Here is a 27,387-nt window from a genome sequence, read left to right on the forward strand (position 1 = left end):
TTTAGATACTAAGTAATATGCATAATATTACTTACAGGTCACTGAAAAGCTAAGATTATTTCTATTATTTACAGTTTCCTTGTCTTTTCTCTAGACTTAACGATTTCACATGTTTATCCATTTAAAAAAATATATAGCATTGACGTCACAATCCTCAAATAATCTTTTTATTTGGGGGTTATAAAGTGCCAGCCCACGGACAAGTAATCCTGAGCGTTTGTGGGGATAATCCGACTAACCTCTGACGTCATATGTGTCTCAAAAAACGCTTGGATTAATCAGATTAGTAATCGGACAAGTAAACAAACGCACCCTAGGTTATAAAATAAGCCTGTGTCTTTTGTAGACCAGAATATAATTTGAATTTCACTTAAAAGAATCTTTATCTCGAATTGTGTTTTAATTTGTTATAAAATTAAAAAAAAAATACACTAATAGACAATGTTACTAAAAAGCACAAATGATTTTGAACTGACAGTTTAATACATATTAATATGAAGTCCTGACAGTCTCCACGAATTTACATTTATTAAAGTTATAAACCAGAATACATTAAAAATGGGGCAATAGTCCAACCCTCCTTTGCACTAGTTTTTGCTCGTTTTGAGGTTAACTTGGTTATAATTTATAGTTTTTGTTTGTTTGAATCAAATGATTTTGAACTGACAGTTTAATACATATTAATATGAAGTCCTGACAGTCTCCACAAATTTACATTTATTAAAGTTGTAAACCAGAATACATTAAAAATGGGGGCATTAGGCTAGTCCAACCCTTCTTTGCACTAGCCTAGTTTCTGCTCATTTTGAGGTTAACTTGGTTATAATTTATAGTCTTTGTTTGTTTGGGTTTCATTTAATTATTTAGTGGTTTATAGTCATTTTAAGCTTAAGAAAAGTATTTGACTTAATTTTTGGTTATGCTTGTTTAATGTGGCTCTTCAATTTTCTCTGAAAAATTTGTTGATGAGTTTTCTTAGATTAATTTATATTAGTTTTTAATTGACATAGTCCTTTTCATAGATTAAGAAAGAGTATTTTAAATCTTTTGGTTTTCTCTTAATAATGCAAATTTTGATGAAATATTTATATGTTGAACAAAACCTAGAAACAAACTTTAATAATAGTTGTAGTGTGATGTTTTGTATAGATTGACACTGGGAAAATTTCAAATAAATTTTTTACTTATCTGAATAAACTTTGGGGTTACATAAGGTTTAAAAATTCTAATCTCCAACCTTCAACAGAGAAAAATATTTGTTAACCATTGCCTTTCTCATGGCTTGAAAGTCTCAACTTATTTCTCTTGACTGTTCTTGAAAATTAAGGGGTGTTTGTATATTACACACTCCTTAAAGGGTATCTAATATCCACACCTTTCAAACAGGCTTAGATGCACCTAGTCTCTCTTGATTTTGTTTAACTTCTTACTCAACATACCTAAACACTTTTAGCTGCTCTTGTTGCATCACAGATATGCCCTATGGACATAGTTTGATGCTCACATTGTGTTTTGATTTAGTTGAACATTTATAAAAACCTACCATGAAAGTTTCAACTTAATACCTTATTCCATTCCAGATATATTGAATCACTCCCATTCTATCAACCTGAATTAACTTAAGAAAAAATTATTTAGTTCAACAGTAGCAATTGAAAACAGTAGTTGTTGCAGTTACGGTAATTTGCAGTTGGAGTCACAGTCCCAAGTATTTAAAGTAGTCCTCATAAGTTGTTTCAGCTGCAATAGTCTTATTAACAGTATCAAGTAGTCATAGTCATGGTCACAGGTAGATGTGGTTGCATTTGTAAGTGGTCACAATCACAACTATTTGGAATTGTAATTGGCAGTTTTTGCAGTCTCAAGTTGTTAAATAAGCAGTAATGGCCATAGCAAGCAGTTGCACAGCAAGTAGGTATGGTATGATACAAATACCCATGGTGCATTTTAATTTAGTTCAATATGCATCTAACATACCTTGGAAGATTTACATTAATACCCTTTGTGATTCCAAATAGTGCAAAAAAGAATTTCTAGTAACAATGTTTACTTAAACATTCCCATCAACCCATCAACATGTCCTGAAAGTTTCAACTTAATACATTTAGTCATTCTTGAGATTTCACAAATACAACCTTTTGAGAAACTTTATTTTACGCTAAGTCTTTTGGTTTTTTTCAACATCTCCTGTAACAAGATCTGAAATTTTCAACATAACTTCCCTGGAGTATTGTTAAAGATTCCATGCACACCCTTTTTTCAATCTAGATAACATAGTGCCTTTTGACTTAGTTTTATACCCCCTCAAGTCTCCTAAAAATAAGACTGAATACCCTATTTTGTTCCTGAAATGTTGAATATGTGCCATTTTTCAAACTTAAATGTAAGTTCACCCTTTGGTTCAGTTTAATAGTAATAGTAGCAATAGTATTCATACAGGCTCTGAGAGTTTCAACTTAATATCTTAATACATGCCTAAGACATAATCATGTGCCTTTTGAGAACCTATATGCCCTTGATGCATTTCAATAATGCCATGTGCCTTAGTTTTATATCAAATATATTTTCTAAAAGTTTCTACTTTTTACAACATTCCACTCCTGAGTCATTGCATCTTTTCCATTTAGAAGCATGTTTGTTTGCACATCTCAAGCACACAGCATTTGGTGACCTACATTTTTCTTGAGTATGGCCATACTTTTGACACTTGAAGCATTGTATCATTGGTCAGTTGTACCTCTCAATATTCCTTCTTCTTCCATAAAGCCAAATACTCTGGGGAAGAGAGTTGTTCTCAAATGCAACACAAATACTCAGGCTATCTTCTATTCTTTTGGTCTCTCAATTGTATCTTTTCAACCTCTTTAGTTCCTTAATTTCAATATTAGTTTCTGCCCTGAGGTCTGTCAGCAGTTCTTCCTTTGTATAATCTAGGTCTATTTGCTTAATTACACCATAGCTGACCTGCCTTCTCTTCACGCGTTACATCAACATTGTCAAACTTCTTTATTTTCATTAAAACATCCAATACAGTTTGTGATTGAACATATAAATATAATCTATTCCTATTATAGTTTGGGTAAAAGTCTAACTTCTTCTTATTCAGCAAACGGGCTTTTCAGTCAATACTATTTAGCCCTTTTCCTTTTGGCTCACTCTGTGAGATCAACAGAGCTATGGAGCTGGTTCGTCTTATATGATTTGTATCTGCTCTGATTTCTTGAAGTATATCTTTTGATACCTGCAGTTGAATTGTAAGAAAGTATATATTGATCTCTGTGCTCTGCAAGAGAGTATTGTCAGCAAGACTCTTGGCTGTTAGTGGAATTTACATGACCTGCTAAAGGGGGATGAGGGGACTTTGCCACTTGAATTAGGGATCTGATATGAAAATATCTGAAAATTTAGCCCATTTGAACCTGACCAAATTCTATGATAAATCTTGGAAAGCTGCTTACTTGGGAAAGGTGATAGGGTAGGATTCTTATTATTTATCAGTACCTCTGTAAGTCTCCAGTGGTAAATATCTCTAATGGGGATTGGTCTCCCACTTGGCTAGTTAATATTTAAAGCATTTTTTGCTATTTCATCTGCCTTATGGTTACCTATTATACCCGAGTGGCTTTGAATATACTGTATATGAGTTAAAATACCTTTTGAAGCAAAAATATCAATAATCCTAAGACAAAGAAATGTGTCAATATCCATCTTATTTTGAGAAGCTGACGAAAGAAGCTCAAGGCTTGACAAAGAGTCAGAATATATTATAATATTTTTAATATTAACTTTCATATATTCATTAACCATGAGGAAATCTAATGCCATGATTATGGCATTTAGCTTGGCAGACATTACAGATGAATTATCTTGTAATCTCTCTCCTAAAGCGATATTTTGGGTTGGGAAGAATGCTCTACTTGCCACCTTCTCCTTCATTTTGGACCCAACTACAAAAATTTGGAAATGGTTTTTATAAGCAACATTATTAAGCTCGGCAAATTTTTTCTGAATAAAAGAAATGGGGGTAAGTTCTTTGGTCCACTTTGAGAAGTCAGTCTTTATTATGGGGGTTGACCAACTCCAAGGGGGGGTTTGGGGGAATGTGGGTGCAATAGATTTTACTGGCACTGGGAACTTCTTCTGGATATTTGCATATTCATTTGCAACGCCTCTAAACATAGATGGATTTCTTAACCAGTTATGCAGGGTATGAGAATCATTGGCTTCAATTTTTGTAAGGTACTTAATTAGTAGAGATCTTCTTCTTTCATTTATTGGTGATAGTCCACTCTCAGTAAGCAGAAACTTAGTTTTTGTTGGTTTCCTAAGACCAAATATAAGACGAATTATATCATTTTGCATCGTTTCGATTTTTTGCATGTGGGTCTTAGCACAAGCACCATAAACTATGAGGCCATAATCAATATGGGGTCTTATATATGATTTATAAAATTGGAGTAGTGTTTTCTCATTACAGCCCCAAGGTGTGGCTAGTAGCCTTTTAATTATTCTTATTTTTTTATAGCACTTTTTTATTGTATTTGTGATGTGGAGGTGGAAATTTAGTTTTTGGTCAAGTATGAGCCCTAGATAATTAATTTGATTATCCTCTGGGATAAGTATTCCATTTAATGTTAGCCTAGCATCATAATGATTTCGCTTATGGTGGAATTGGATAATTTTTGACTTTGTGGGTGCAGTAGGTAAAATGGACTTTTGGGAGATCTTTTCAAATTGGAAAAGTGCATTTTGCAACTTTGAATGCGCAATCTCGAAGGTATTGCCAGTTGCCCATAATACCAGATCGTCAGCGTACTGTAGATTGGTATATGGGAGGTTCATGTCCCACAGAAAAAGTGAAAATAGGAGGCAGCTCAGGACTGCACCCTGTGGAAGGCCTTTGGTTATTGAAGTTTTGGGTGAAGAGGCTGAACCTACACAAACAATGAAACTTCGGTTTTCTATAAAGGATTTTATGAAGGATACAAGTTTGGGGGGTAGTCCAAGGTTTGTAAGTTTAACTAAGAGAATCTGGTGGTCAACATTATCATAAGCTCCTTCAAAATCTAGGAATGCAGCAGTTAAGACATTATTTTTTGATAGGGAGTCATTTATTGCATTTGTTAACACTATGAAAGCATCTGTTGATGAGTGGTGTTTCCTGAAGCCAGTTTGAGTATGAGGTATCAGATTATTCTTCTCAACAAACCAAAGCAGCCGATGGTAAATCAATTTCTCCATTAATTTTCCCAGCACTGGGGTAATCATTATGGGTCTATATGACTGAGGGTCATGTTTAGGTTTGTTTTTCTTTAAAATTGGTATGAGAGATGAACATTTCCAGTTATTAGGGAATGGATGTAGCCCATGCATGGTTATAGCAATTTAGGAGCTCCTGTTTGTACAAAGGGGTAAGATTCTTTATCCATATAGGGTGTATATTATCATAGCTACTTGTAGCATTGGCCTTGATATGCTGTATTGCATTATTCAATTCATGTATTGAGAAGGGATGGTTTATATATTCTTAACCTGGTCGGGGCTGGTAAATAGGATTTGTCATGATTTGTGTGGTGATATTTTTGTTTTTTGATGTTAGCTTTTTTGAGAAAAGGGAGGCAAATAATTTTGTCTTATCAATGTCATCATCATAGTGGGAATTCTCATGTATTAGTTCATACATAAGAGGGTTGGAGGATGTTTTTTCCCCACAGATTTTGCTTATAAGTCTATGTTTCTCTGGAAAGATTATTTGCAAAATTATTCCAATAATTATATTTGGCATTAGTTATTGTTCTCTTGAGGTTAGCCTCTGCTTGTAATTTACTTAAATATGTGGCAGGGGATGGTTTTCTTAGGTATGCTCTCCTAGTTGCATTTTTTATTCTCCACATAATTTGGCAATCTTTTGTCCACCATGCTTTAAGGGTGTGTTTAGGGATGGTTTTCTTAGGTGAAGTTCCTAGGATAGCTTGATTAGCTGCATTTGTTAATATTGTTGCATAGCTTCAGCACACGTGTCAGCAGTTACAACTGAGGTATGAGATTTCTGGGTTAAACTTAGGACTTCTTCATTAAGCTTATTTCTAAACATGGTCCAATTTGCTTTGGTGTTGACATATTTAGGGATATGTGGGAGAATGTTGGCTGGTTCATTTAAAGAGGATACTATTGCAAAATGGTCAGTGCATAGATTTTCAATTTTCTTAATATAAATTTTATTTAGTATATTTATTGAAACAATTTGTAGGTCAATAGTTGAGAATTTGCCACTTTTGGGGTTAAAATATGTATTTAGACTAGGAGGGGTAGCAATTGCTAAATCGGCATTATTTGAAATCAATCTTTCAATAAGCTTACCAGCTTTATTTGCTGGCTTATCCCCCCACAGAAGACTGTGGGCATTAAAATCCCCGCAGATGATTATGTTTTTTAGCATATTAGAAGTAGTAATATAAGTGAAAAAATCCATGGAATCTGTAGTCTGGCCATTGGGGTTATAAAGACTTAATATATATGTTTTTGTATTATTTATCCAGACATTGATACCAATAACATCAACATCATTTGAAAAATCTGGGAAATTAATACCGCAAAATTTAATATTATTATTTAAAATTATAGCTATGCCACCTCCTTTTCTCTGTGAAGACCTATCCTTTCTCAGGATAGTATATCCTGGAAACTTTGTTTGCTGGTTATTAGTCAAATGGGTTTCTTGAAGGCAAGCAATATCAATGGAATTTTTATTCATAAAAGTTCATTTAACTTATTTTCTGAAAGTGATCTTACATTCCACTGAAGTATTGAAATATGCTGCTTTGTTGTTTTAATTTTCATTTTGCTGTGTATCAATCTTTAGCTTTGCTAGGAGCAGAGCAAGATCTTTTTTTGCTTGGATATGCATGTGATTGGGTAGGTACAATTTTGCCAATTTGCTTATTATTTTTGCTTTTTGTGGTTGTTTTAGGTTCATTGACTGTACTACATTAGAATTTAGTATAAATAGGCACATGTTAGGTGTTAATTCATTTGGATTTTCATCTGGCTTTTTGTTGATAATTTGATTAATACCCATTAATACTTCTGATTCATTTCTACTTGGGAGAGGTGGCCATTCTGATCTTCTATCATTACTTGTAGAGGCTAGAAGGTTTGTCCAGGGTGAATCTCTCTTATAGGAATGTGAGCTTGGTTGCTTTGAGGAAGGAGTCTTATTGGGGGTGCTTGATGCTTTTGGTAGAATGGTTGGTCTGTGGGTGAGAGGGTTGGGTGGTTTCATAAAGTTTTTGGTCAGGTGTGATTGAGCTGCATTTGCTTCCATTGCTGCAAAAGGGTAAGGTATGTTTTTTTCTGTTGCTATTTGGAGTGTTAGTGCTCGTTTTTTATATACAGGGCATAAAGTTTTATTAGTAGAATCGTGGGGACCATTGCAGTTGATACATTTTGGCTGATTGTTTTTACAATTTATCATTCCAGTGGGGTGGGAGTTTTTACAAGAATTGCATTCATGTAATGTTTCACCGCATGTGTTTTTTGTGTGTCCTAGTCTTAGACATTTTTGGCATTGGATAGGTTTTGGCTTGTAGGGCTTGTGGGGTTTCCTTTGTCCAAATAGGAATATCTGATCCAGGTTATTATTTTCTTCTCTTAGCGTGAATAAGAAAGACTTGCTTAACTTTTGGCTGGTTTACCCAATTGGGTTACATCAGCTACTGGGATTGGGTTACCAGTTCTGTCAGAGAGTCCTTCTTTTAGATCCTGAATAGGAATTTCTGGAGGGATGTTATACACTACTATTTTAGTTGGGTTTTGGTTTGGGGTCCAGAGAACAGATTTTATTGGTATGTTAAGAAGAGATTTTGAATTCTGTAATATATCTGCTGATTTAGAATCTTGAAGGGCTATTAGCAGAGATCCATCACGGTTAATGTTTAATGAAAACATTGATTTTAACATTTTAAAGATTGCAACCCTCAAAAGAGCTATCTTTTTTATCTCAAAGGGGGTATCTGGAGTGATTTTTAAGTAAATTCCAAGTTTTTGTGAGGGGAATGTTGGATTATGGGAAGGGGTATTATTTTTGATTGGTGAAATTTTTTTCCTTTTTTTTGAGTTTCTTGATAGGACCTCTTGAAATTCATTTTCAGTCTCATCCTGTATTGTGACATACGCCCCGACTTCCACCATTGTATTATTCAATGACCCCTCATGTGAGCTTTGAAAAAGTTGACTTGACCAGCCAAGGGGTTGAATGTTTTCAGTGGTACTTGGGGTGGGGTCCGGGGGGATTTTTTTGGGTGGTGTTCTATGCATTGCCTATTAGAATAAGCTTTAATACAATCAAAAAGAAGAAGAGAAAAATTGATATTATAAAACCAGACTGTCTGCCACTCTTTCAAAGGGAGGACTTCACCATCCACAAAAAAAACACTATAGTGTTGTCTAGAAGACAACACTATATGGTTTGGTATAAGATTGGTTCAATTGACTGCTGATAAATCTAGGTAAATATCACAAGAACTTTTATTATAAATTTCTTAAAGCGTTGCTGTTGTGCTGCCCACAACAAACGCTTCTGACGTTTCTGTCTGAAGAGTTTTCTTTAGTTCTAGAGTGATTGCTCTGTCTGATGGGAGTTTTACCTGTGAGGTGAAAACCACTGTTAGATTAGCCACTGATTCACTGCATGCAAAATCAGTAGTTGCCTCTATTCTATTATTCCTTGTACTGAACTTCTCTAAAAATCTTTCCACTATAGGAAGTTTTACAGTTTTAGAGGTCTCTTGCTCAAAAGGTGAGCCACTTCTCTTACCATTTCTTTTTAGCACATCACTAATCCCTTCAGCCGCCATAAGATTTACAACATTTGTGATGTCCTCCTCTTCTTGTTGGGTTAGGGGAGGATAATCAACTTATAACCCCAACAATCTACTGAAGGTACAAATTGTAAGTTCTGGGTTTAGGGGGCATGATATAAATGACCTTGATGACTTGTATATGGCAGAGGTGCATAGTAAACTGTGGGGGGCCCTTGTGTTAACTGATATGTTGACTGAGAATATTGTAAGTGAAAATTTTTAGGTGCGTGATGGGGCTGTCCAGAGTATACTGGAAATGACTGGGTGTGAGGTGGTGAGTATGCTATGTGTGGAGGTGAGAATGATGTTTGTGGAGATGAGAATCCTATTTGTGCTGGTGTTGACCCTGTTTTGGTTATGTGGTTTGTCTGTTGTGGATAGCTAGTGCCCACTGTGATACTTCCCCCAGGGGGAACCCCCATTAAAGGGTGGGAATTCATTAATGAATCCTAATCCAATTATTCTAAATGCTATTACCCAAATTAAAAATTTATAATACCAATAAATCTGAAAATAAACCTGGGCAAAAATTTATTTTTCGATTTTACCATGTTGGTCCGTTTTCGTCCCATAAAAGCTGTGAAAAACTAGAAAAAAATACCAGTTTGAAAATCTATCATAGTGAATACATAACAATCTGTATGTTTTGTTGCCAGTTTAAAACTGGAGTGCCATTTCTAAGTGTTGCTGATAGTATTATCTGTTTTATAGCTGACATTAATTTATTTCAGAGATAATATTATGGATGTGCCTCAAATTCCAAACATGGCTGAGCCTATTACCATTCCTGAGACTGATGTTATTAAAAAAGGTAAGTTATCCAATAAAAATTTTGGTATAAAACTGAAAAGAAAGCTGCTTTTCTTTAGCTTTGCTTTTTGTTAGTCCTCAGTAAAAATAACAAAAAAGAAAAAACATGCAACTGCATAAAAGCTAGGTAATGAAAGAGTTATTTTGCTACACCAAAGCCTAAATTATTAGTTATATTTTGTTTTCAGTTTGGGGAGACAACAAGTCTTTAAGTTGAAAAATTTTCTCTTACTTTTTCCTTTTTTTGGGCATAAACAAGTAAGAAAAATTAGAAAGCAATAAGAAAAAAAAAGAATTCCTACTGAAGACTCTATTTTGTATGGCAGCCACAATAATTGTCTATTAATTAAAAGGATTAGTTTTATTATAATTATCTATAATAATGCAATTATATATTAATTATAGGGACTAGTTTCTGTATCTTACAATAAAGAATTTATTAAGCCAAATTACATTCATCCTTTTTCATAACATTACTTGATGTTTGTTTGTTTCCTGTGATTTGTAAATAAATCAAGAAAAATAGTTTATAATAAGGTACATGCTGGTGACTAAAGAGGATACACCAAGCAATTTTCTTTTTTGTTCAGTTACCCTTCTTGGTAGCTAGCATACAAGTTGTTGTTTTTTTTGTGTGATATTTATTATTGTCTTTGTCTTGCCATTTTTATCTTTATTATTTCCTTGCCAAAGAGCACATAATTCCATCAGGTTTTTTTTTTTTTTTTTTTGTCCAAATTCTGTCAAGTTTCCCACTTTCCCAAACTTGTTACCAAGAGTTGTTCAGATGTTTCTATTTTTATATATTGCAGTCAATAGATTTTGAGTAGGAGGGGTCCAAAAAAGTTGATTTTTCTAGTTTTTTGTTTTTAGTAGATTTTAGACAACTTCCCTTTCCCACCCTGCACATGTTTACTTATTTTCCAAACACGCATTTTTTTTATAAATATGTGGTATTTGTTCAGTATAGCTAAGCATGATTATCTAATAGATAGCCAACCAATGATATTCCATGCTTAATTTTTCAGGAGACATTGTCTATATGTCTATTGTAAATAACATTTTCATCACATGGATTTATTGTTAATTTTAGTCGATACTTTTAAGTCTGGAAGATTTAAGCTCAAACCCTATTGAATCCAAATATAGTTTAATGTCAAGTAGTCTGATTTGTATGTTTGTTGTTTCTTAAAATTACAAGCTTGCCTCTAGGCCATGTTTGCTGTCAATTGAGACCCTTGTAAAAAGGAATATTTTTTTTTTGTGGGGGGGTTAGAAAAAATGATTGATATAATTGGTAATAATCTTTTAATTATTTCATTAGAAGTGGAAGGGAACATATTTCAATTATCAGCTATGGTAATTCAATGTTTCTGAAACAGGAAGTGGGATACCTATTTTCTCTCATGTATATGCACATGTTTTCCAAAATCATTTTACCAGTATGGAATCCAAAACAAAATGAATGAAAGATGCAGAAATAGAATTAGTTGATCAATTCTGTTGTTTGATGCTAAATGAAACTGGGACTAGCATTCAAAGGAAAAAGCCACATTGCCACTGGCTTTTTAATGCTGGATGATTAGCCAACTCATTAGCCTATAGACACTGCATAACCTATGGAAGAATTTTCAGGACTTTTTTTTTCAACTCTAAATCTAGATATTATGTGTTGGTCATTTGCCCAAAGATAGTTTGATTTCTGTCATTATTCTTTCTTGGGGCCATTGAGTTGAAAATTGGAAGCAATTGGGCTTGTTTTGTAAGCTTTTCTGTTGAATTTGTTTGATGTCCATTTTATTTATACTTTCTTTCAGAAGTTGAAGAGGCTTTACCAAGTGACCATGAGGAGCTTTTTGACTTTCCAAACCATCTTTTGTCTTTTAAAAGGGAAGATGTTCCCGTGGGTACTTTTGGCTGTTTTTCACAATCATGTAAACTTGAGTCTGACACCCAGGAACTGGGCTCCACATGTTTTGACAGTGAAGGTACATCTCCAGCATTTGTTTTTGTATAATCAAATATTTTGGGTAATATTATATTAGGGAAAACTAGAACAAATTAGAATTTGCTAGGACTTCATCATCTTAAGATTTGAAAATGCTGAAGCCAAAACAAGATGAAAAAAAAAATAACTTGAAACCATGCAATATATTATGGACAACAAATTCTGGAATTTGCAAATTTCTCTATAAAAATTTGCTAATTTTGTTCAAAGAACTTGTTTCAGTTCTAAAATAAAATATTGAAAATTAGTGTCCTTGTACTGTAGTAGTAAATAGTAAGTATTGTAATGTAAATATTTTGTATTTGTAGATGATGGTATTTATTTTCCACTCTGTTTTTTTTTTATCTCTTTTGTTGTAAATTGAGCAGAAAATATATTATTATTATTATATAAAACTTTCAAATAGCATTACTAAACGTTTATAGTAGGACTCAGTTTGCATTATGAATTTTTGGAAAACACATCAAAGTAATTTAAGTATTAAACACAAAACCATACACTCGGTGTCAAATATTCCCCTAAAATTGACCTAAGTTTTTCAAAGGAAGGACATAAGTGTTATACAATATTCTTATCTTGGTTTGAAGACATGTCTTCCTGTTCTTCCAAAAAAAATTCAGCTTTAAAAAACACCCTCAGCTTTGGCTATTGTACTTTTAACATCTTCAAAGTACCCACCGTCTTCACTAGTAATACTTCCAAGGTAGGTGAAGTTGTCCACTTGATCGATTTTTTCTTTACCCAAAGTCAACTTTTTTTTCACTTATTCCTAGGTTTAGTGACACAGTCTTCTTAACATTAATTTTCAAACCAAACCTGGCACCTTTTCATTTTGCTCACACTTTCATCTAAGATGTTTAAATCATCAGCATAATCTATATCCTGGATGGCTATAATTCAATAAAACTGTTGATGGATGTAATTCAAATAAAACCTGGATGGTCATAATCAATAAAACTGAGAACTAAAGGTGTTTGCTGACTTAGGCATTTCTCTATATTGACCTAAGAGTGAAAATATGATCTACACATCCTCTACCTTCCTGAAACCACATTGCTCACCCCTTAAAACTTTAAGTAAAACAGTTCAAAATAGGGATGATACCTTTTTATTGACAGCGAATAGATATAAAATTATTTAACTGTATATGTGTTCCTAATATCCAGTTAAATAATTTTATATCTATTCACTGTCAATAAAAAGGTATCATCCCTATTTTGAACTGTTTTACTTTCGTCATGGAAAGACAGTGTGGTCTTCGAAGTTATCTACCTTAAAACTTTGTTTACAGCATCTATTGCCTGATTATTTTTTAATCTTTTTAGTACTGTCTCTAATTCTTCCTCACAAAACAAATCTTCCGTCACATCCGAGGTGTCACAAAATTCTTTATTTTGTTCTTTATATTTTCCTTTAACTTTATCCCATCTTTAAGTGGGGCAAGTCCAGATTGGCTGCTCCCTCTCAATTTATTAAACTGCCAGGACAGTGTTTTACTATTATGCTGTCTAGCTGCATCTTCCAGATCCTCGGCGATTTTATCCATGGTCTCTACTTCACACCTCCTTAGTTCATACTTTAATGTTTTCTCTACTTTCTCTATTTTCACATGATCTATCATTCATATAATTCCTATACAAGCTCCTCCTCCTCTCTATTAATCATAAAGCATTTTTATTAACACTCTTAGCTGCGTTTCTAACTTTCTTCCCTAAGACAGCATCAGCAACTTCACAAATTATTTCCGTAAAATTATTCCATCCATCTTCTACATTGTCAAATTTTAAACTCTCCAAATTAGTATTCCACTGTTCCAAGAAAGTTTCTCTCAAATTCTAATCCTGGAGTCTGCCAATGTCATGGAATCTCAGAATGTAGGATATAATTTCCTCGAGGGGCGCCACTCCTCAAGTGGGAATAGAGTTGATCACGAGGTCCCCAGTCTTGCAGGTAACCTGACTTCAAGGCAGCCCTCTGCAGAGGCCTTTGTCCATACATCTGGATCTTACGCCCTATCGCAGTTGTCCTCCTGTAGAGGATCCTCGCATGATGGTGCGTTTTTTGTGCGTTTGTTCCTAAAAAAAGGATTGAAACTAATTTTAAAAATTGGGAATTTGAAAGAAACTGTTAAGTGGGGCTTAGTGCCAAAATCCTGTAAATATGATTGGTTTATTTTATTGTTTGAGGTGGACGTCAATCCTTATGTCCTGGGAAAGAAAGAAATTAGTTATAGAGCAAGCAATGAAATTGTGCGAGATTTCAGTTTTAATTATTAAAATTCTGTGCAATGTCAAATTTAATTAAGTAATTTTGCTTATTTATTTTCACAGTTCAAGGTGACTACACTGGCGAAAATGTGGTATTCACCGAAAAAAAATTTATTTGAACGAAACAAAATAAAAATATTAAAAATTGAGGTTTCAGTTGCTAATATACCTAAAATGGGACTAAGGACTTAATTTTTATTTTTTTTTTTTTTTTTACCCATGGTACTTTAAACCAATCAAAGAATTTTGTTAACCAATAAAAATCCAGATGATAGTTTTTCTAAATTTCTCTTAAGGTTTTCAGATTGAAGCAGCCCAATTTAAGCTTAATTATCTGCTAATTGAACTTCGTTAATATGGGCATAAGTAAACTACCTTGATGCAATTTAATTCGAACTTGTAATTTTTTTTTAATCAAATTTCGCTTATTCAGAAAAAAAGTAGACTCTCCAAGAAGCGCCCATTCAAATTATTGAAAATTTATTTTTATTGAAAAATAAAAATAAAAAATAAATTATTGAAAAATAAAACTTAATACCAATCTTTTGATTTAATTAAAATATAAGAGCAAAAGCATTAATAGTAGTAGCCCTAAAAGTTTCTACCTAATGCCTTCAGTCGTTCTTGGGATATTACTGAGAGGTCTTATTGGTGACCAGCATACACACAGTGTCTTTTGATGTAGTTATAAAGTAATATTTAGTTTTAAAGCATAATGGACAAATTTAATAACTCTGGAGGGTCGACATGTCTCCCTGGAGGTTTGACATACACCTATTAAACCTCCTAGTATGTTTAGATTCCCTGCTATTCATAATGATAAGCCTAGAGTGTTAATCTAGATTATCCCTAATGTTTCTATTTCGTCATAGATGTATAATATAAGAAAAAGATTTCCCCATTATGTGTCTTTTAATTATTGTAGTAGGCCAAGCAAGAAAAAAAGTCTTAATGAGATTCTATTTTTTTTTCTTATTTTCTTGTTTTAAGGTTCTCCCTTGTTTTTACAATACTGCATATTGATTGATATTTGGTAGAAGGACCCCGTCAAGTTTATATCTCTTGTCTTAAGAGCTATCACAGCTTAGATGTATAATACAGTTATGAGAACTCGATTTATTTTTGGGACATAGTGCGCGGTACCGCACTGGGACATACAGTGTCTTTTGATTTAGTTATAAAGTCACATTTAGTTTTAAAGCATAATGGACAAATTTAATAACTCTGGAGGATCGACATGTCTCCCTTGAGGTTTGATATACACCCATTAATATCCCTAGTATATTTAGATTCCCTACTATTCAAAATAATAAGCCTAGAGTGTTAATCTAGATCAGGGGTCTCCAAACTTTTCAATGTAAGGGCCAAACATAAAAAAGATTAAAACATATCTTGTTGGAAAAAATCAGGGTAAACTAAATAGACTCCTGCCTCTAGTTTAATGCAATAAAATTAGTGTGACGAATGATACTGTCGTTTTGACTAAAATTTCATTAAAATCAGGTTATAGATTAGATGAGCCAATTTTAAGAATAGACTTCAAATGATCATCAGACAAATTTGCTTGATAGTTAGATTCACATACTTCATTTTGGAAAATGTTTGTTCACACAGGTATGTTGTACCAAAAATTGACACAAAACTACAAGCAAACTTTATCAAATTTGGAAAGTGATCTGGCTGCAGACTTTTATAAAACCCAATCAGATTTCCTTCTCTACACTTATCTTTCAGCCTGTCATCTGCTTGGAAATCAATAATTTCCATTTGAAATAGAGTTGGAAGATTTTCAGCATTGCAGTCAAATGGATAATGAAAGAGCCTGATTATATTTTTTTTTTGGTATCACGGTCAGCAAATCGCTCCTGAAACTGCTTTTTCAAATCTGAGTTTATTTCATTTGCAAATGAAGAAGGAAATTCAACTTTACTTTCTGCATGAAATTTTTCACAACATGGAAAATGAGCAAAATCTTAACTTTCACCTGGCTTTCAAGTAGCACAAGTTTTGCTCTGAATACCTTGACATGAACAAAGTTGTCACTGATCAAATTTATTTGGCTTTGCAATTTCAGATTCATGTGATTAATATGACCTTTCATATCTGTAAAAAAATACCAATTTCCAAATCCATTCACAAACTGATAATAATGTCTGAGGTTTATTTTTCTCTGTGAGAAATAAATCAATTTGTGATCTGAGCTCCAAGAAATGCAGCAAAACCTTTCCAAAACAAAGCCATCTAACTGTTGTATAATAAGGCAAGTCAAAAAACTCCGAATCAATTTCTTTCAAGAAATCACGGAACTGGCGATGGTTGAGTGCATGATATCTAATGAAATTAACCAGAGAAACAACCGGTTTCATGACACAAGACATATCAACATATTTTAGGCACAATGCTTGTTGATGGATAAGGCAATGCAGAAAAATGGGTTTTGAGAATCCTCAAACCTCGCAAGCAGTTGTAATTTGCCCAACCAAACCCCGTTTTGTCCCAGACATATTCTTTCCTCCATCAATTGTCACACACTGCACTTGTTTCCATTCCAGGTTATATTCTGCTATAGTTTTACTTACTTCATTGAAAAAGCCTTTTCCAGTTGTTGTGCTGTGCATGCTGTGAACTGATGCTGATTCTTGGGTCACATTAAATTCACTATCAACACCACGAATGAATACTAAGAGCTGAGAGGTATCACACACATCAGTTGATTCATCCAAAGCAAGAGAATACCAGCAAAAGCTTTTTGTTTTTTCCTTTATTTGCTGAATTATATCGCCTCCTAAATCTTCAATTCTACGAGCAACAGTATTTGACCCAAGACTTATCATTTTGAAGAGATTTACTTTTTCTGGACATACCTCTTCTGCTACTTCCACTATACACTCTTTATGATACTACCATCAGTGAAAGGTTTTCTTTTTTTGCCAACACACAGGCAACTTTGTAACCGGCTCTAGTTGAAGTTTCATTTTCGGATTTTTTCTTACTGAAAACAGCTTGTTGAGAATGCAGACTGTGCTGAAATGATTCAAACTTTTTAGTGCCTTCTGCTCATGTCATGTGAGAAAAACTTGAGCCACGTTTTCGTTCATAGTGCCGACAAATATTGTATTCCTTCAAAACAGCAACACTGTCTCTACATATGAGGCATAAAGAGCCTTTATCATTTGCTTTCACAAAAAAGTACTTTATTTTCCATTCGTCATTGAACTGACGACACTCACTGTCTACTTTTCTTTTCTTTGTATTTTCCCTATCTGAAAACATAAGGGTAAAACGAACGAAATAAATTCTACAGGAAAAACAGCTTGTATGTGGTGTTAAAAAGCACACGAATCCTCCATAGCGAATGGTTCGCTGTGAAGACCGCCACTCTGCTTACATGTGAATGCCCAACCGCGCCGTTGAGCTCCATTCTGCTCGGCTCTGCTTGTAGTGCGAAAGCATCCTAACCACACACAACGCAGCCAATGACAACACTGTTCACAACACGTCATCAGTGATCAAACCCTATCAACACCTCAGTTCACTCACCCACGCTCTATCTAACATTACCGCACAGAATACAACGAAGCCCCACTCGCCCTCCACCCCTTCAATATACAGTTATACACAGCTGATTGGTTGTAATGCACAACACATACCTACCAGTACTAGTATCTGTGATTCATACAATCGAGAGAGGGAAACTGACTCGGGCTGAGCCACCTGAGTGCCGCCAGTCAACAGCCCCAGCTTTGAATAATTCTACGATGTCAGTTTTACGATATTTTTTTTTCAAGGTCACCACACGGGGATTTGTTTGGCGGGCCGGATGAAATTATTGGGGGGACTGGATGTGGCCCGCGGGTCATGGTTTGGAGACCCCTGATCTAGATTATCTCAAATGTTTTATTTTGTCATAGATGTATACTGTAAGAAAAAAAATTCTCCATTATGAGTCTTTAAAGTATTGTAGCAGGCCAAAGAAAAAAAAAAATCTTGATGAGATTCTATTCTCTTTTTTTCTTATTTCTTGTTTTGAGGTTCTCCCTTGTTTTTACAATACTCCATATTGATTTATATTTGGTAGAAGAACCCCGTCAAGTTTATATCTCTTGTCTTAGGAGCTATCACGTCTTAGATATACAATACAGTTATGAGAACTCGATTTATTTTTGGGACACAGTGCGCGGTAGCGATGTTAGCGGCTGGAGACAGGAAACTGGCTGTCTGAATTTAAAAGATCGGAGCAATTGGACAAACAAAACAAAATTGCGTTCCCGCGTATGGTGTTGTAGTGCGATCTAGGAGGCGACAACTTCAGGGCTCTGTACAAAAAGCTTCTCATGGGCAAGATAGGAGTTGTCGTAACTGTATTGTATATCTAAGCTGTGGGAGCTATACTAGTAGTAAGGGAAATTTCTTTTCATCTATTTACCCACCTTATTATTTTCCAATAACGCTGTTATGAAGTGTGAAAGAACCTTGATCGTCTATAAAACGAAGCAGATAGTGAATCCTAAAAACAAGCAGTAATATACTACAACTTTAAGAGATACGCCAGTAACTGTTACAACTTCTCTGATGAATATTTATAAAGCCAAACCTAACCAAAGGTCCTTTATTTATTATGTCTTATAAAGTTGATACACCATTTTCTTGTAAAGAAATGCACGTTATCTAAAAACTAGGAAAAAATTAAACAAAACGAGACTAGTCTAGATTTGAAAAAAACACTACTACCCCCCCCCGCGAATCAACGCCAGTGTTTTTACTAAAGGAAAAGGGGTACTTGTCCCTTTACTTCATATTCTAATTACCTAAAAGCCCCTACTTAATATTTTCCTGATATGTTTCTCTGGTGCTCAATTCTAACACCTAAGTATGATAAAAATTAAAAGACATGCCAAAAATCAAAGAAATTAAAAATGAAACATTTCGGTCTTCAAAAAATGTTCTTAGGCTAAAAACGAAAATATCAATTTAGTTTAAACCAAAGTTTGTTCAGAAATATCGGTACAAGGGGGAAAGTGGGGGGGCACTTTTCCCTGTATATCCCCATTTTTAGAGCTAAATAATTATTTTCTGCTGTCTACGAGTTTATTGGTACAATGCCCTTCCTAATTTCCATACATTAGGAAGGGCATTGTACCAATGTTCTTTTAACGTCGCTGTTAAATTAGTTTTCAAAGTAAAATTATAATAAAAGTTCAATATAAGCCCAACTAGGGGAGAGGGGTGGAAAAAGAAATTATTTGTTAAAACCTGTCTAATTTTTTTTTAAATCCTCTATGACTTTTAAGTTTTAAAGCTGATAAAGATTTTTAATATTAATATTCCAATTCTATGACCAGATTTTAAGTTTTGTTGTTTCATTTTGTTCCATTCGAAAGTGGTAGGCTGTGTAGATCCCAAACAGGTAATCGTTACAGAATGTTCACCTTTCATTTGTAATTGCTGTGATATCTAACTATTAAATCGGTTTCATCTTATATAATTTTAACAACATTTTTTTACTGTAGAGATAATTCATTATACTGTGTGCAGTTCTGATGGTGTGGATCAACCAAAACTCTTCGGCCCAAAGCCAATCTTGAAGGTAAAGAAGCTGACAGAGAAGGCTCACCAAAGAGTACGCACAGGTGAAAAACCCTTTAAATGTGAAGTATGTGAAAAAACTTTTTCTCGGTCCACCAGTTTGATTAACCACCAAAGAGTACACACGGGTGAAAAACCCTTTAAATGTGAAGTATGTGAAAAAACTTTTTCTGAGTCAACCAATTTGATTAAACACCAAAGAGTACATACGGGTGAAAAACCCTTTAAATGTGAAGTATGTGAAAAAACTTTTTCTCAGTCAACCCATTTGATTAATCACCAAAGAGTACACACGGGTGAAAAACCCTTTAAATGTGAAGTATGTGAGAAAACTTTTTCTCGTTCAAGCAATTTGATTAATCACCAAAGAGTACACACTGGTGAAAAACCCTTTAAATGTGAAGTATGTGAAAAAACTTTTTCTGTGTCAAGCAGTTTGATTAAACACCAAAGAGTACACACGGGTGAAAAACCCTTTAAATGTGAAGTATGTGAAAAAACTTTTTCTCAGTCAACCCATTTGATTAATCACCAAAGAGTACACACGGGTGAAAAACCCTTTAAATGTGAAATATGTGAAAAAACTTTTTCTGAGTCAATCAGTTTGTTTAAACACCAAAGAGTACACACGGGTGAAAAACCCTTTAAATGTGAAGTATGTGAAAAAACTTTTTCTCAGTCAATCAATTTGATTAATCACCAAAGAGTACACACGGGTGAAAAACCCTTTAAATGTGAAGTATGTGAAAAAACTTTTTCTCAGTCAACCAATTTGATTAATCACCAAAGAGTACACACTGGTGAAAAACCCTTTAAATGTGAAGTATGTGAAAAAACTTTTTCTGTGTCAAGTAGTTTGATTAGACACCAAAGAGTACACACGGGTGAAAAACCCTTTAAATGAGAAGTATGTGAGAAAACTTTTTCTCGTTCAAGCAATTTGATTAATCACCAAAGAGTACACACGGGTGAAAAACCCTTTAAATGTGAAATATGTGAAAAAACTTTTTCTGAGTCAATCAGTTTGTTTAAACACCAAAGAGTACACACGGGTGAAAAACCCTTTAAATGTGAAGTATGTGAAAAAACTTTTTCTCAGTCAATCAATTTGATTAATCACAAAAGAGTACACACGGGTGAAAAACCCTTTAAATGTGAAGTATTTGAGAAAATTTTTTCTCGTTCAACCAATTTGATTAATCACCAAAGAGTACACACGGGTGAAAAACCCTTTAAATGTGAAGTATGTGAGAAAACTTTTTCTCAGTCAACCTATTTGATTAATCACCAAAGAGTACACACGGGTGAAAAACCCTTTAAATGCGATATATGTGAAAAAACTTTTTCTTTGTCAAGTAGTTTGATTAACCACCAAAGACTACACACGGCTGAAAAAACCTTTAAATGTGAAGTATGATAAAAAAAATTTCTGAGTCAAGCAATTTGATTTGGCACCGAAGAGTACATGCTAGGGAGAAATCATTCAAGTGTGATATATGCAAGAGAGAATATTCTTCTAGATCAAATCTTAATAATCATACAAAAACCCATTTTTAGAAAAGGCCTGCTAGCTCATAGTCTACAGTAGCAACTTCTATGGTCTTGCTCAACCCTATTGTAAACCATTCTCTTGTGTTTTTTTTTGCTGCTTGTTTATATTTTGTTTTCTTTTGAGTCCATTAATTGATTTGTGGTATATTTTTGTTTATTTTTTTCAGTGATTATGGTTTGCTTTTGTTTTAAGTTGTTTTTTCCTTTGGCTGATTCTCTCCCCCCCCCCCCAAATCTGTCACTATATGTATCCGTGTTGGAGTAAACACCCCAGTAAAATCCATTTTAATCTTTTTTAAAATTTATCTTCCCTTCTTTGACATTTTTTTTGCGTATCATCTGGATTGAAACATTGTGAACAAACCTATATGTAGTTTTTGTTCTGTCCTCAGAGAAGAAAATCCTTAAAACTATGATTGTCACCAGGATTCCTACTCAGGGGATAAGGGAGGGTGTCTGCTCATTAAGAGATTTTTCTCATGTTACGAGGTCTTTTAGAGTGATTATATTGTATTTATGTTTTTTGAGTGTGCAGAATATTTTTTTTTCTTGAAACAATCTGTACAGTGTGAGTTTTTTATTGTAGCCTTTTCATGTTGATGTAATTTAAAAAAAAACATTGGCTGAATAAGAAAAGAAAATAATTTTCCCTGTTCTACCCTGTAATTCTAAAAACAACCTTTAAAAAAAATACTTATATCATTTAGAAAAGTGCTTCACTTTACTTTTCCCTTAGCCCTCTCTAATATGTTTTCAGAATTTAATTGAAGCCTACTTCATTCTCAACAGCCTCAAATGTACACAGATTCCGAAGGAAGCAACAAGAAAGATTGTTTATAAAAAGTAGGGTCATGGGGCTAATCAAAATTTATGAGTAAAAAAAAACCTTCGTTTGGTCTATAGGATCTTCAAATTATCCAAGTGTTTGCTATGCGTAGTTCATCCACTCGTTTCAACTTTCCAGTGTTCCTCCCCCCTTAAACGTGCTAATACGCAAATGGCACTTACTGTATAATTTAGATTTCGTCCCACAGAGTATTTTCTTCTCTTTTTTCTTTAGTGTTCTTTGCCTACAGCGCAAAAACGGGACGGAAAAAAAGAAGAAAAAGCTGTCCAAACGCTCATCCACATCGGAAATTTTTCTTCCAGTTTTTCCAAAAAATATACTATCTAAATTATTAGTGTTTTCAGATACTGGGAAATTTTCTCTGAAAATACTAACAGATTGCCGCGAATAAAAGTAGTAGGTATTGATGACTCTATGAAGAATATAGCTAAAAGTCAATCAGACAATTTAAATCTTTCATATAATTTATTTTGTCAAAAACTCTAGAATCTCCTGCTACTGAAGTATATGTGGCACAATATTTAGGGAGATTATGACTTATTACACTTAAATATTGGTGAGCAGGAATTAGCTAAAAGGAGGGGGTGTGTCTGATTTAAGTTTATGCTGCAGTGTAATCAACATTTCATGTAACTATGGGTTTAAAGGAGAAATATGATAAATTAAAATGGGAATATTATGACTCCACGAATTGTTGCAATATCTTGAAACAATGGGTAGAAAATCCCTTCAATAAAACTAACTTTACGGGTTGGAGCAATGAGAGAGCAGAAAAAAATTGGCATAGGAAGGTGGGGTGTAAGGAAACGAAGGGATTTCTTCCAGAGTTAAATCAACCCTGACTAAAAAGTTTCTACGACTGAAAAGGTTCGAGACGAGAATGGTTACAGAAGCCATAACAGGAATTGGAAATTTTGGGAAACATCTTTCCTGAATAGGGACGGCATCTGATAGAAAAATGTCTAGCAAGGATTAGACAACGGCTTGAGTTATTTTGAACTGTTATTGTTATTCTGCAGGACATAAACAGGTTTTAAAATGATTTTCTAAAAATGGCTGTCATTTATGATTAATGCAATGAAGAATAAAATTGATATGATGAAACTTAAACATAATAGAACGTTTCTGGAAACAGGGGGAAGAAAAAATGAAAGATAAAGGATATCAATACTTCTTTACGTTGACAGTTTTCCTTCCCAATTTCTTAGGGAAAAATTTCTTTTGTGTAGAAAAGTATTACTTTGTGAAAAAGTGCTACATTGTTACGTTTTCTGAAAAGTGGCACTTTAAAAAAAAAGTGCGAAAAGTAGCACGAAAGTGCTACCCGTGGCAACGCTGTTCTGAACATCCGTTTTATCGTATGTTATAAAAGCATACCATTTCACACAATATTAACGACAGTTTTGTCCAATATTTATCCCTTTTGTTGTTTGGTTCAGATATCTTAAGACTACTTACTATCTCGTACTAATTTTAAAAGATTTTTTCTACAAAACAAGTTTTTAAACAGAAATGTTAAACCGAAGAAATTGAGCCAAAGATGAGCAAAATAAAGTCCTATAATTTCTTAGGCAAAAAACAACCATAATTAACCGTCAAAAAGTAAGTGAACCGTAAAACGAACAGAAATTACAATAAATAACCAAGAAAAAGAAAAACATGAAACTCGCAAAGAAAGGAGTAGGTCAAAGAAAATAAGCCTATGTCTTCTGTAGACCAGAACATAATTTGAATTTCACTGAAAAGAATCTTTATTTCGAATTGTGTGTTTTAATTTGTTATAAAATTAAAAAAATTACACTAATAGCCAATGGTGCTAAAAAGCACAAATGATTTGAACTGACAGTTTAATACATATTAATATGAAGTCCTGACAGTCTCCACAAATTTACATTTATTAAAGTTGTAAACCAGAATATGTTAAGAATGGGGGCAATAATCCAACCCTTCTTTGCACTAGTTTCTGCTCGTTTTGAGGTTAACCTGGTTATAATTTATAGCTTTTGTTCGTTTGGGTTTCATTTATTTATTTAGTGATTTATAGTCGTTTTAAGCTTAAGCAAAGTATTTTACTTAATTTTTGGTCACGCTTCTTTAATGTGGCTCTTCATTTTTCTCTGAAAAACTTTCTTTGATTAGTTTTCTTAGATTAATTTATCCTAGTTTTTAATTGACATGGTCCTTTTCATAGATTAAGAAAGAGTGTTTTAAATCTTTTGGTTTTCTTTTAATAATGCAAATTTTGATGAAATATTTATTTGTTGGACAAATCTTAGAAACAAACTTTAATAATAGTTGTAGTATGATGTTTTGTATGGATTGGCACTGGGAAAATTTCAAATAAATTTGCTACTAATCTGAATAAACTTTGGGTTTTACGTAAGGTTTAAAAATTCTAATCTACAACTTGTCACAACCTTGAACAGAGATTCGTTAACCATCCCCTTTCTCATGGCTTGAAAGTCTCAACTTGTTTCTCTTGACCTTTCTTGAAAATTAAGGGGTGTGTGTATATTACAAACTCCTTAAAGGGTATCTAATATGCACACCTTTTCGATAGGCTTAGATGCACATTGTCTCTCTTGATTTTGTTTAACTTCTGACTGAACATACCTCAACACTTTTAGCCGCTCTGGTTACATCACAGATATGCCCTATGGACATAGTTGGATGCTCACATTGCGTTTTGATTTAGTTAAACATTTCTAAAAACCTACCATGAAAGCTTCAACTTAATACCTTATTCCATTCCTGATATATTGAATCACTCCCATTCTATCAACCTGAATTAACTTAACAAAAAATTATTTAGTTCAACAGTAGCAATTGAAAACAGTAGTTGTTGCAGTTACAGTAATTTGCAGTTGGAGTTGCAGTCCCAAGTATTTGAAGTAGTGCTCATAAGTTGTTGCAGCTGCAATAGTCTTATTCACAGTCATGGTCACAGGTAGATGTGGTCGCATTCGTAAGTGGTCGTAATCACAATTAGTGGGAATCGCAATTGGCATTTATTGCAGTCTCAAGTAGCTATACAAGCAGTAATGGCCATAGCAAGCAATCGCGCAGCAAATAGGCACGGTGTAATACATATACCCACAGTGCGTTTTAGTTTAGTTCAATATGCATCTAACATACCTTGGAAGCTTTACATTAATACCCTTTGCGATTCCAAATAGTGTAAATATGCCTTTCTAACAACAATGTTTACCTAAAAATTCCCATGAACATGCCCTGAACGTTTCAACTTAATACATTTAGTCATTCTTGAGATTTAACAAATACGGCCTTTTGAGAAACTTGAATGTAAACTAGGTCGTTTGGTTTTTTTCCACATCCCCTGTAACAAGATCTGAAATTTTCAATATGACTTCCCTAGAGTACTGTTAAAGATTCCACGCACATCCTTATTCAATCTGGATAACAAAGCGCCTTTTGACTTAGTTTTATACCCCCTCAAGTCTTCTTAAAATAAGACTGAATACCCTACTTTGTTCCTGAAGCGTTGAATATTTACCATTTTTCTAATCTAAATTTAAGTTCACCCTTTGGTTCAGTTTAATAGTAATAGTAGCAATAGTATTCATACAGGCTTTGAGAGTTTCAACTTAATATCTTAATCCGTCCCTAAGACATAATCATGTGCCCTTTGACAACCTATATGCCCTCAATGCCTTTCAATAATGCCATAGTGCCTTAGTTTTATATCAAATATATTCTCTAGAAGTTTCTACTTATTGCAACATTCCGCTTCTGAGATATTGCATCTGTTCCATTTAGATAACTTCGATGCTCTTGAGCACTATATATCTAGTTCTAGAGCAAGTGTCAGCTGGAGTAGTAGTAGAATCCCCAGAAATTTCAGTTTAATAGGCGAACCGTTCCTGATATTTTGCTGATTCACCCTTTCGACTACCAGCGTGCAACAAGTGCCTTTTTATTTAGTACACATGTACCCCATAACTACCCCCCAAAATCTTCTGTGAGTTTCAATTTGATATCCTTTTCAGTGCCTGATATATTCGATTTGCTGTATTCTGTAAACCTGGATGCACTTAAACTATTTTATTTATTTTAACAGTAGTAAAAGTAACGGTATTAGTAAAAGTAACAGTAATACCATTAGCCTTGTAAGTTACAGTTTAATACATTAACCCTATGCTTGGATCCTACCAAAACACTCTTTTAATTACAGTGTGTGCATTGTGATTACAGGGTACAGTGTGTTTCGATTTATTTCAATGATCTGAAAATTTCAACTTAACAGTCTTAGCTGTTCCTGAAATTTTGCTTATACGCTCATGATGTTGTTATTTTTGCATCCCATGCTGATTTATCCATACGTTTTCTTAGTCTCAATAACACACTTTTATTTGAAGGGGATTGGTATGCCAGAAATGTCAATATATGCTGTTTTCTCGATCTGGTTCTCAGAAAACAGAACAGTTTTCTCTTTGTCTAAATGATAGGGTACTAAAACGTGTTGATCAGTTTAATTATCATGGAATTATTTTTGATGAAAATCTTTCCGTGAACATGTGAAAACAATGTCTCTAAAAATATCGCGAAATATCGGCATTCTTTCTCGTTTATGCCATTTTTCCCCAAGGGATATTTTAAAGACAATATATTTTTCTTTTGTTAATCCACATTTTCTTTATTGTGTTTCTGTTTGGGCATCAACGTTTCCTTCAACGTTTAAACATCTTCAAACTCAACAAAATAAAGCCCTTAGATTAATGTTTAATGTTAATAATAGATCCTCAGTTAGCCATCTTTATGGATCTTCTGGTTTCTTCTCTGTTCATCAACATCATTTTATTGCCATTTCTAATATTTGCCATATGTTTTTGGACAACTTTCACTAAATTTCCCAAGATTATTCCCGACAAATTCACAATTACCCAACATCTCATAGTTCTCTTTTGAAATTAGGCCAACGGTGCGAGCGCAAATTAGTTTAAGCCGAAATAATGACGGTTATTTCTTTTGTTTGTGTTTTTTTTTGGTGATATACCATGCGCTCAAGTATGCCATTAGGCATTTGCACTCTTTGTTTATATGGTTTAATTCTTGTTGTAAATAAACATGTATCTATCTGATAAAGTGTCTGCACGTAGTAGATTTGATTTAATACCGCCCTCACCATTCTGTGAAAGTTTTACCGTAAATTTCTTATCCTTAGCGTAGTATTATTCGTAGTAGGAATAAAACTAACAGGAGCAGCAGGAGTGATAGTAATGACAATAGTAGTAATATTAGCAGTAGTGGCGGTGGTAGCATTCATATAGTGCCTAATAGTTACTTCAACATCCCATCAACGTGGCCTCATAGTTGCAACTTATTACTATAGGTCAGGGATGCTCAACCAATCATTATAGTGGGCCGTGTTGTCACTTGAAAGAATTCAATTTGTCCAGAACCTATTAAATTTTAATTATAATTAAGTTTCAATAAATA

General features: G+C 33.8%; 2 protein-coding genes across 2 annotated transcripts in view; one reads left to right on the forward strand and one right to left on the reverse strand.

Moving 5' to 3' along the window:
• The window catches only part of LOC136040913 (zinc finger protein 271-like), a 298,248-nt gene that overhangs the window by 244,648 nt on the left and 26,213 nt on the right, over positions 1-27,387 (reverse strand). The gene's annotated exons all lie outside the window — the stretch shown is intronic.
• LOC136040921 (zinc finger protein 271-like) lies at positions 83-27,033 on the forward strand. The gene is made up of 4 exons (XM_065725341.1): positions 83-1,915; positions 9,593-9,672; positions 11,489-11,659; positions 19,457-27,033. The coding sequence occupies exons 1-4, from the start codon at positions 1,884-1,886 to the stop codon at positions 20,434-20,436; spliced, it is 1,263 nt and encodes a 420-aa protein (XP_065581413.1). The 5' UTR covers positions 83-1,883; the 3' UTR covers positions 20,437-27,033.

The sequence above is a fragment of the Artemia franciscana genome, chromosome 21 (assembly GCF_032884065.1).
Source record: "Artemia franciscana chromosome 21, ASM3288406v1, whole genome shotgun sequence".
NCBI classification, from domain to species: Eukaryota; Metazoa; Arthropoda; class Branchiopoda; order Anostraca; family Artemiidae; genus Artemia; species Artemia franciscana.

Bases quoted from the DNA above. Each gene is read 5' to 3' on its own strand.
- LOC136040921 (XM_065725341.1), top strand. From the start codon at position 1,884: ATGGCCATAGCAAGCAGTTGCACAGCAAGTAG. The intron at 9,673-11,488 runs GTAAGTTATCCA...ACTTTCTTTCAG, and splicing joins GACTGATGTTATTAAAAAAG to AAGTTGAAGAGGCTTTACCA. The intron at 11,660-19,456 runs GTACATCTCCAG...TTTTTACTGTAG, and splicing joins CACATGTTTTGACAGTGAAG to AGATAATTCATTATACTGTG.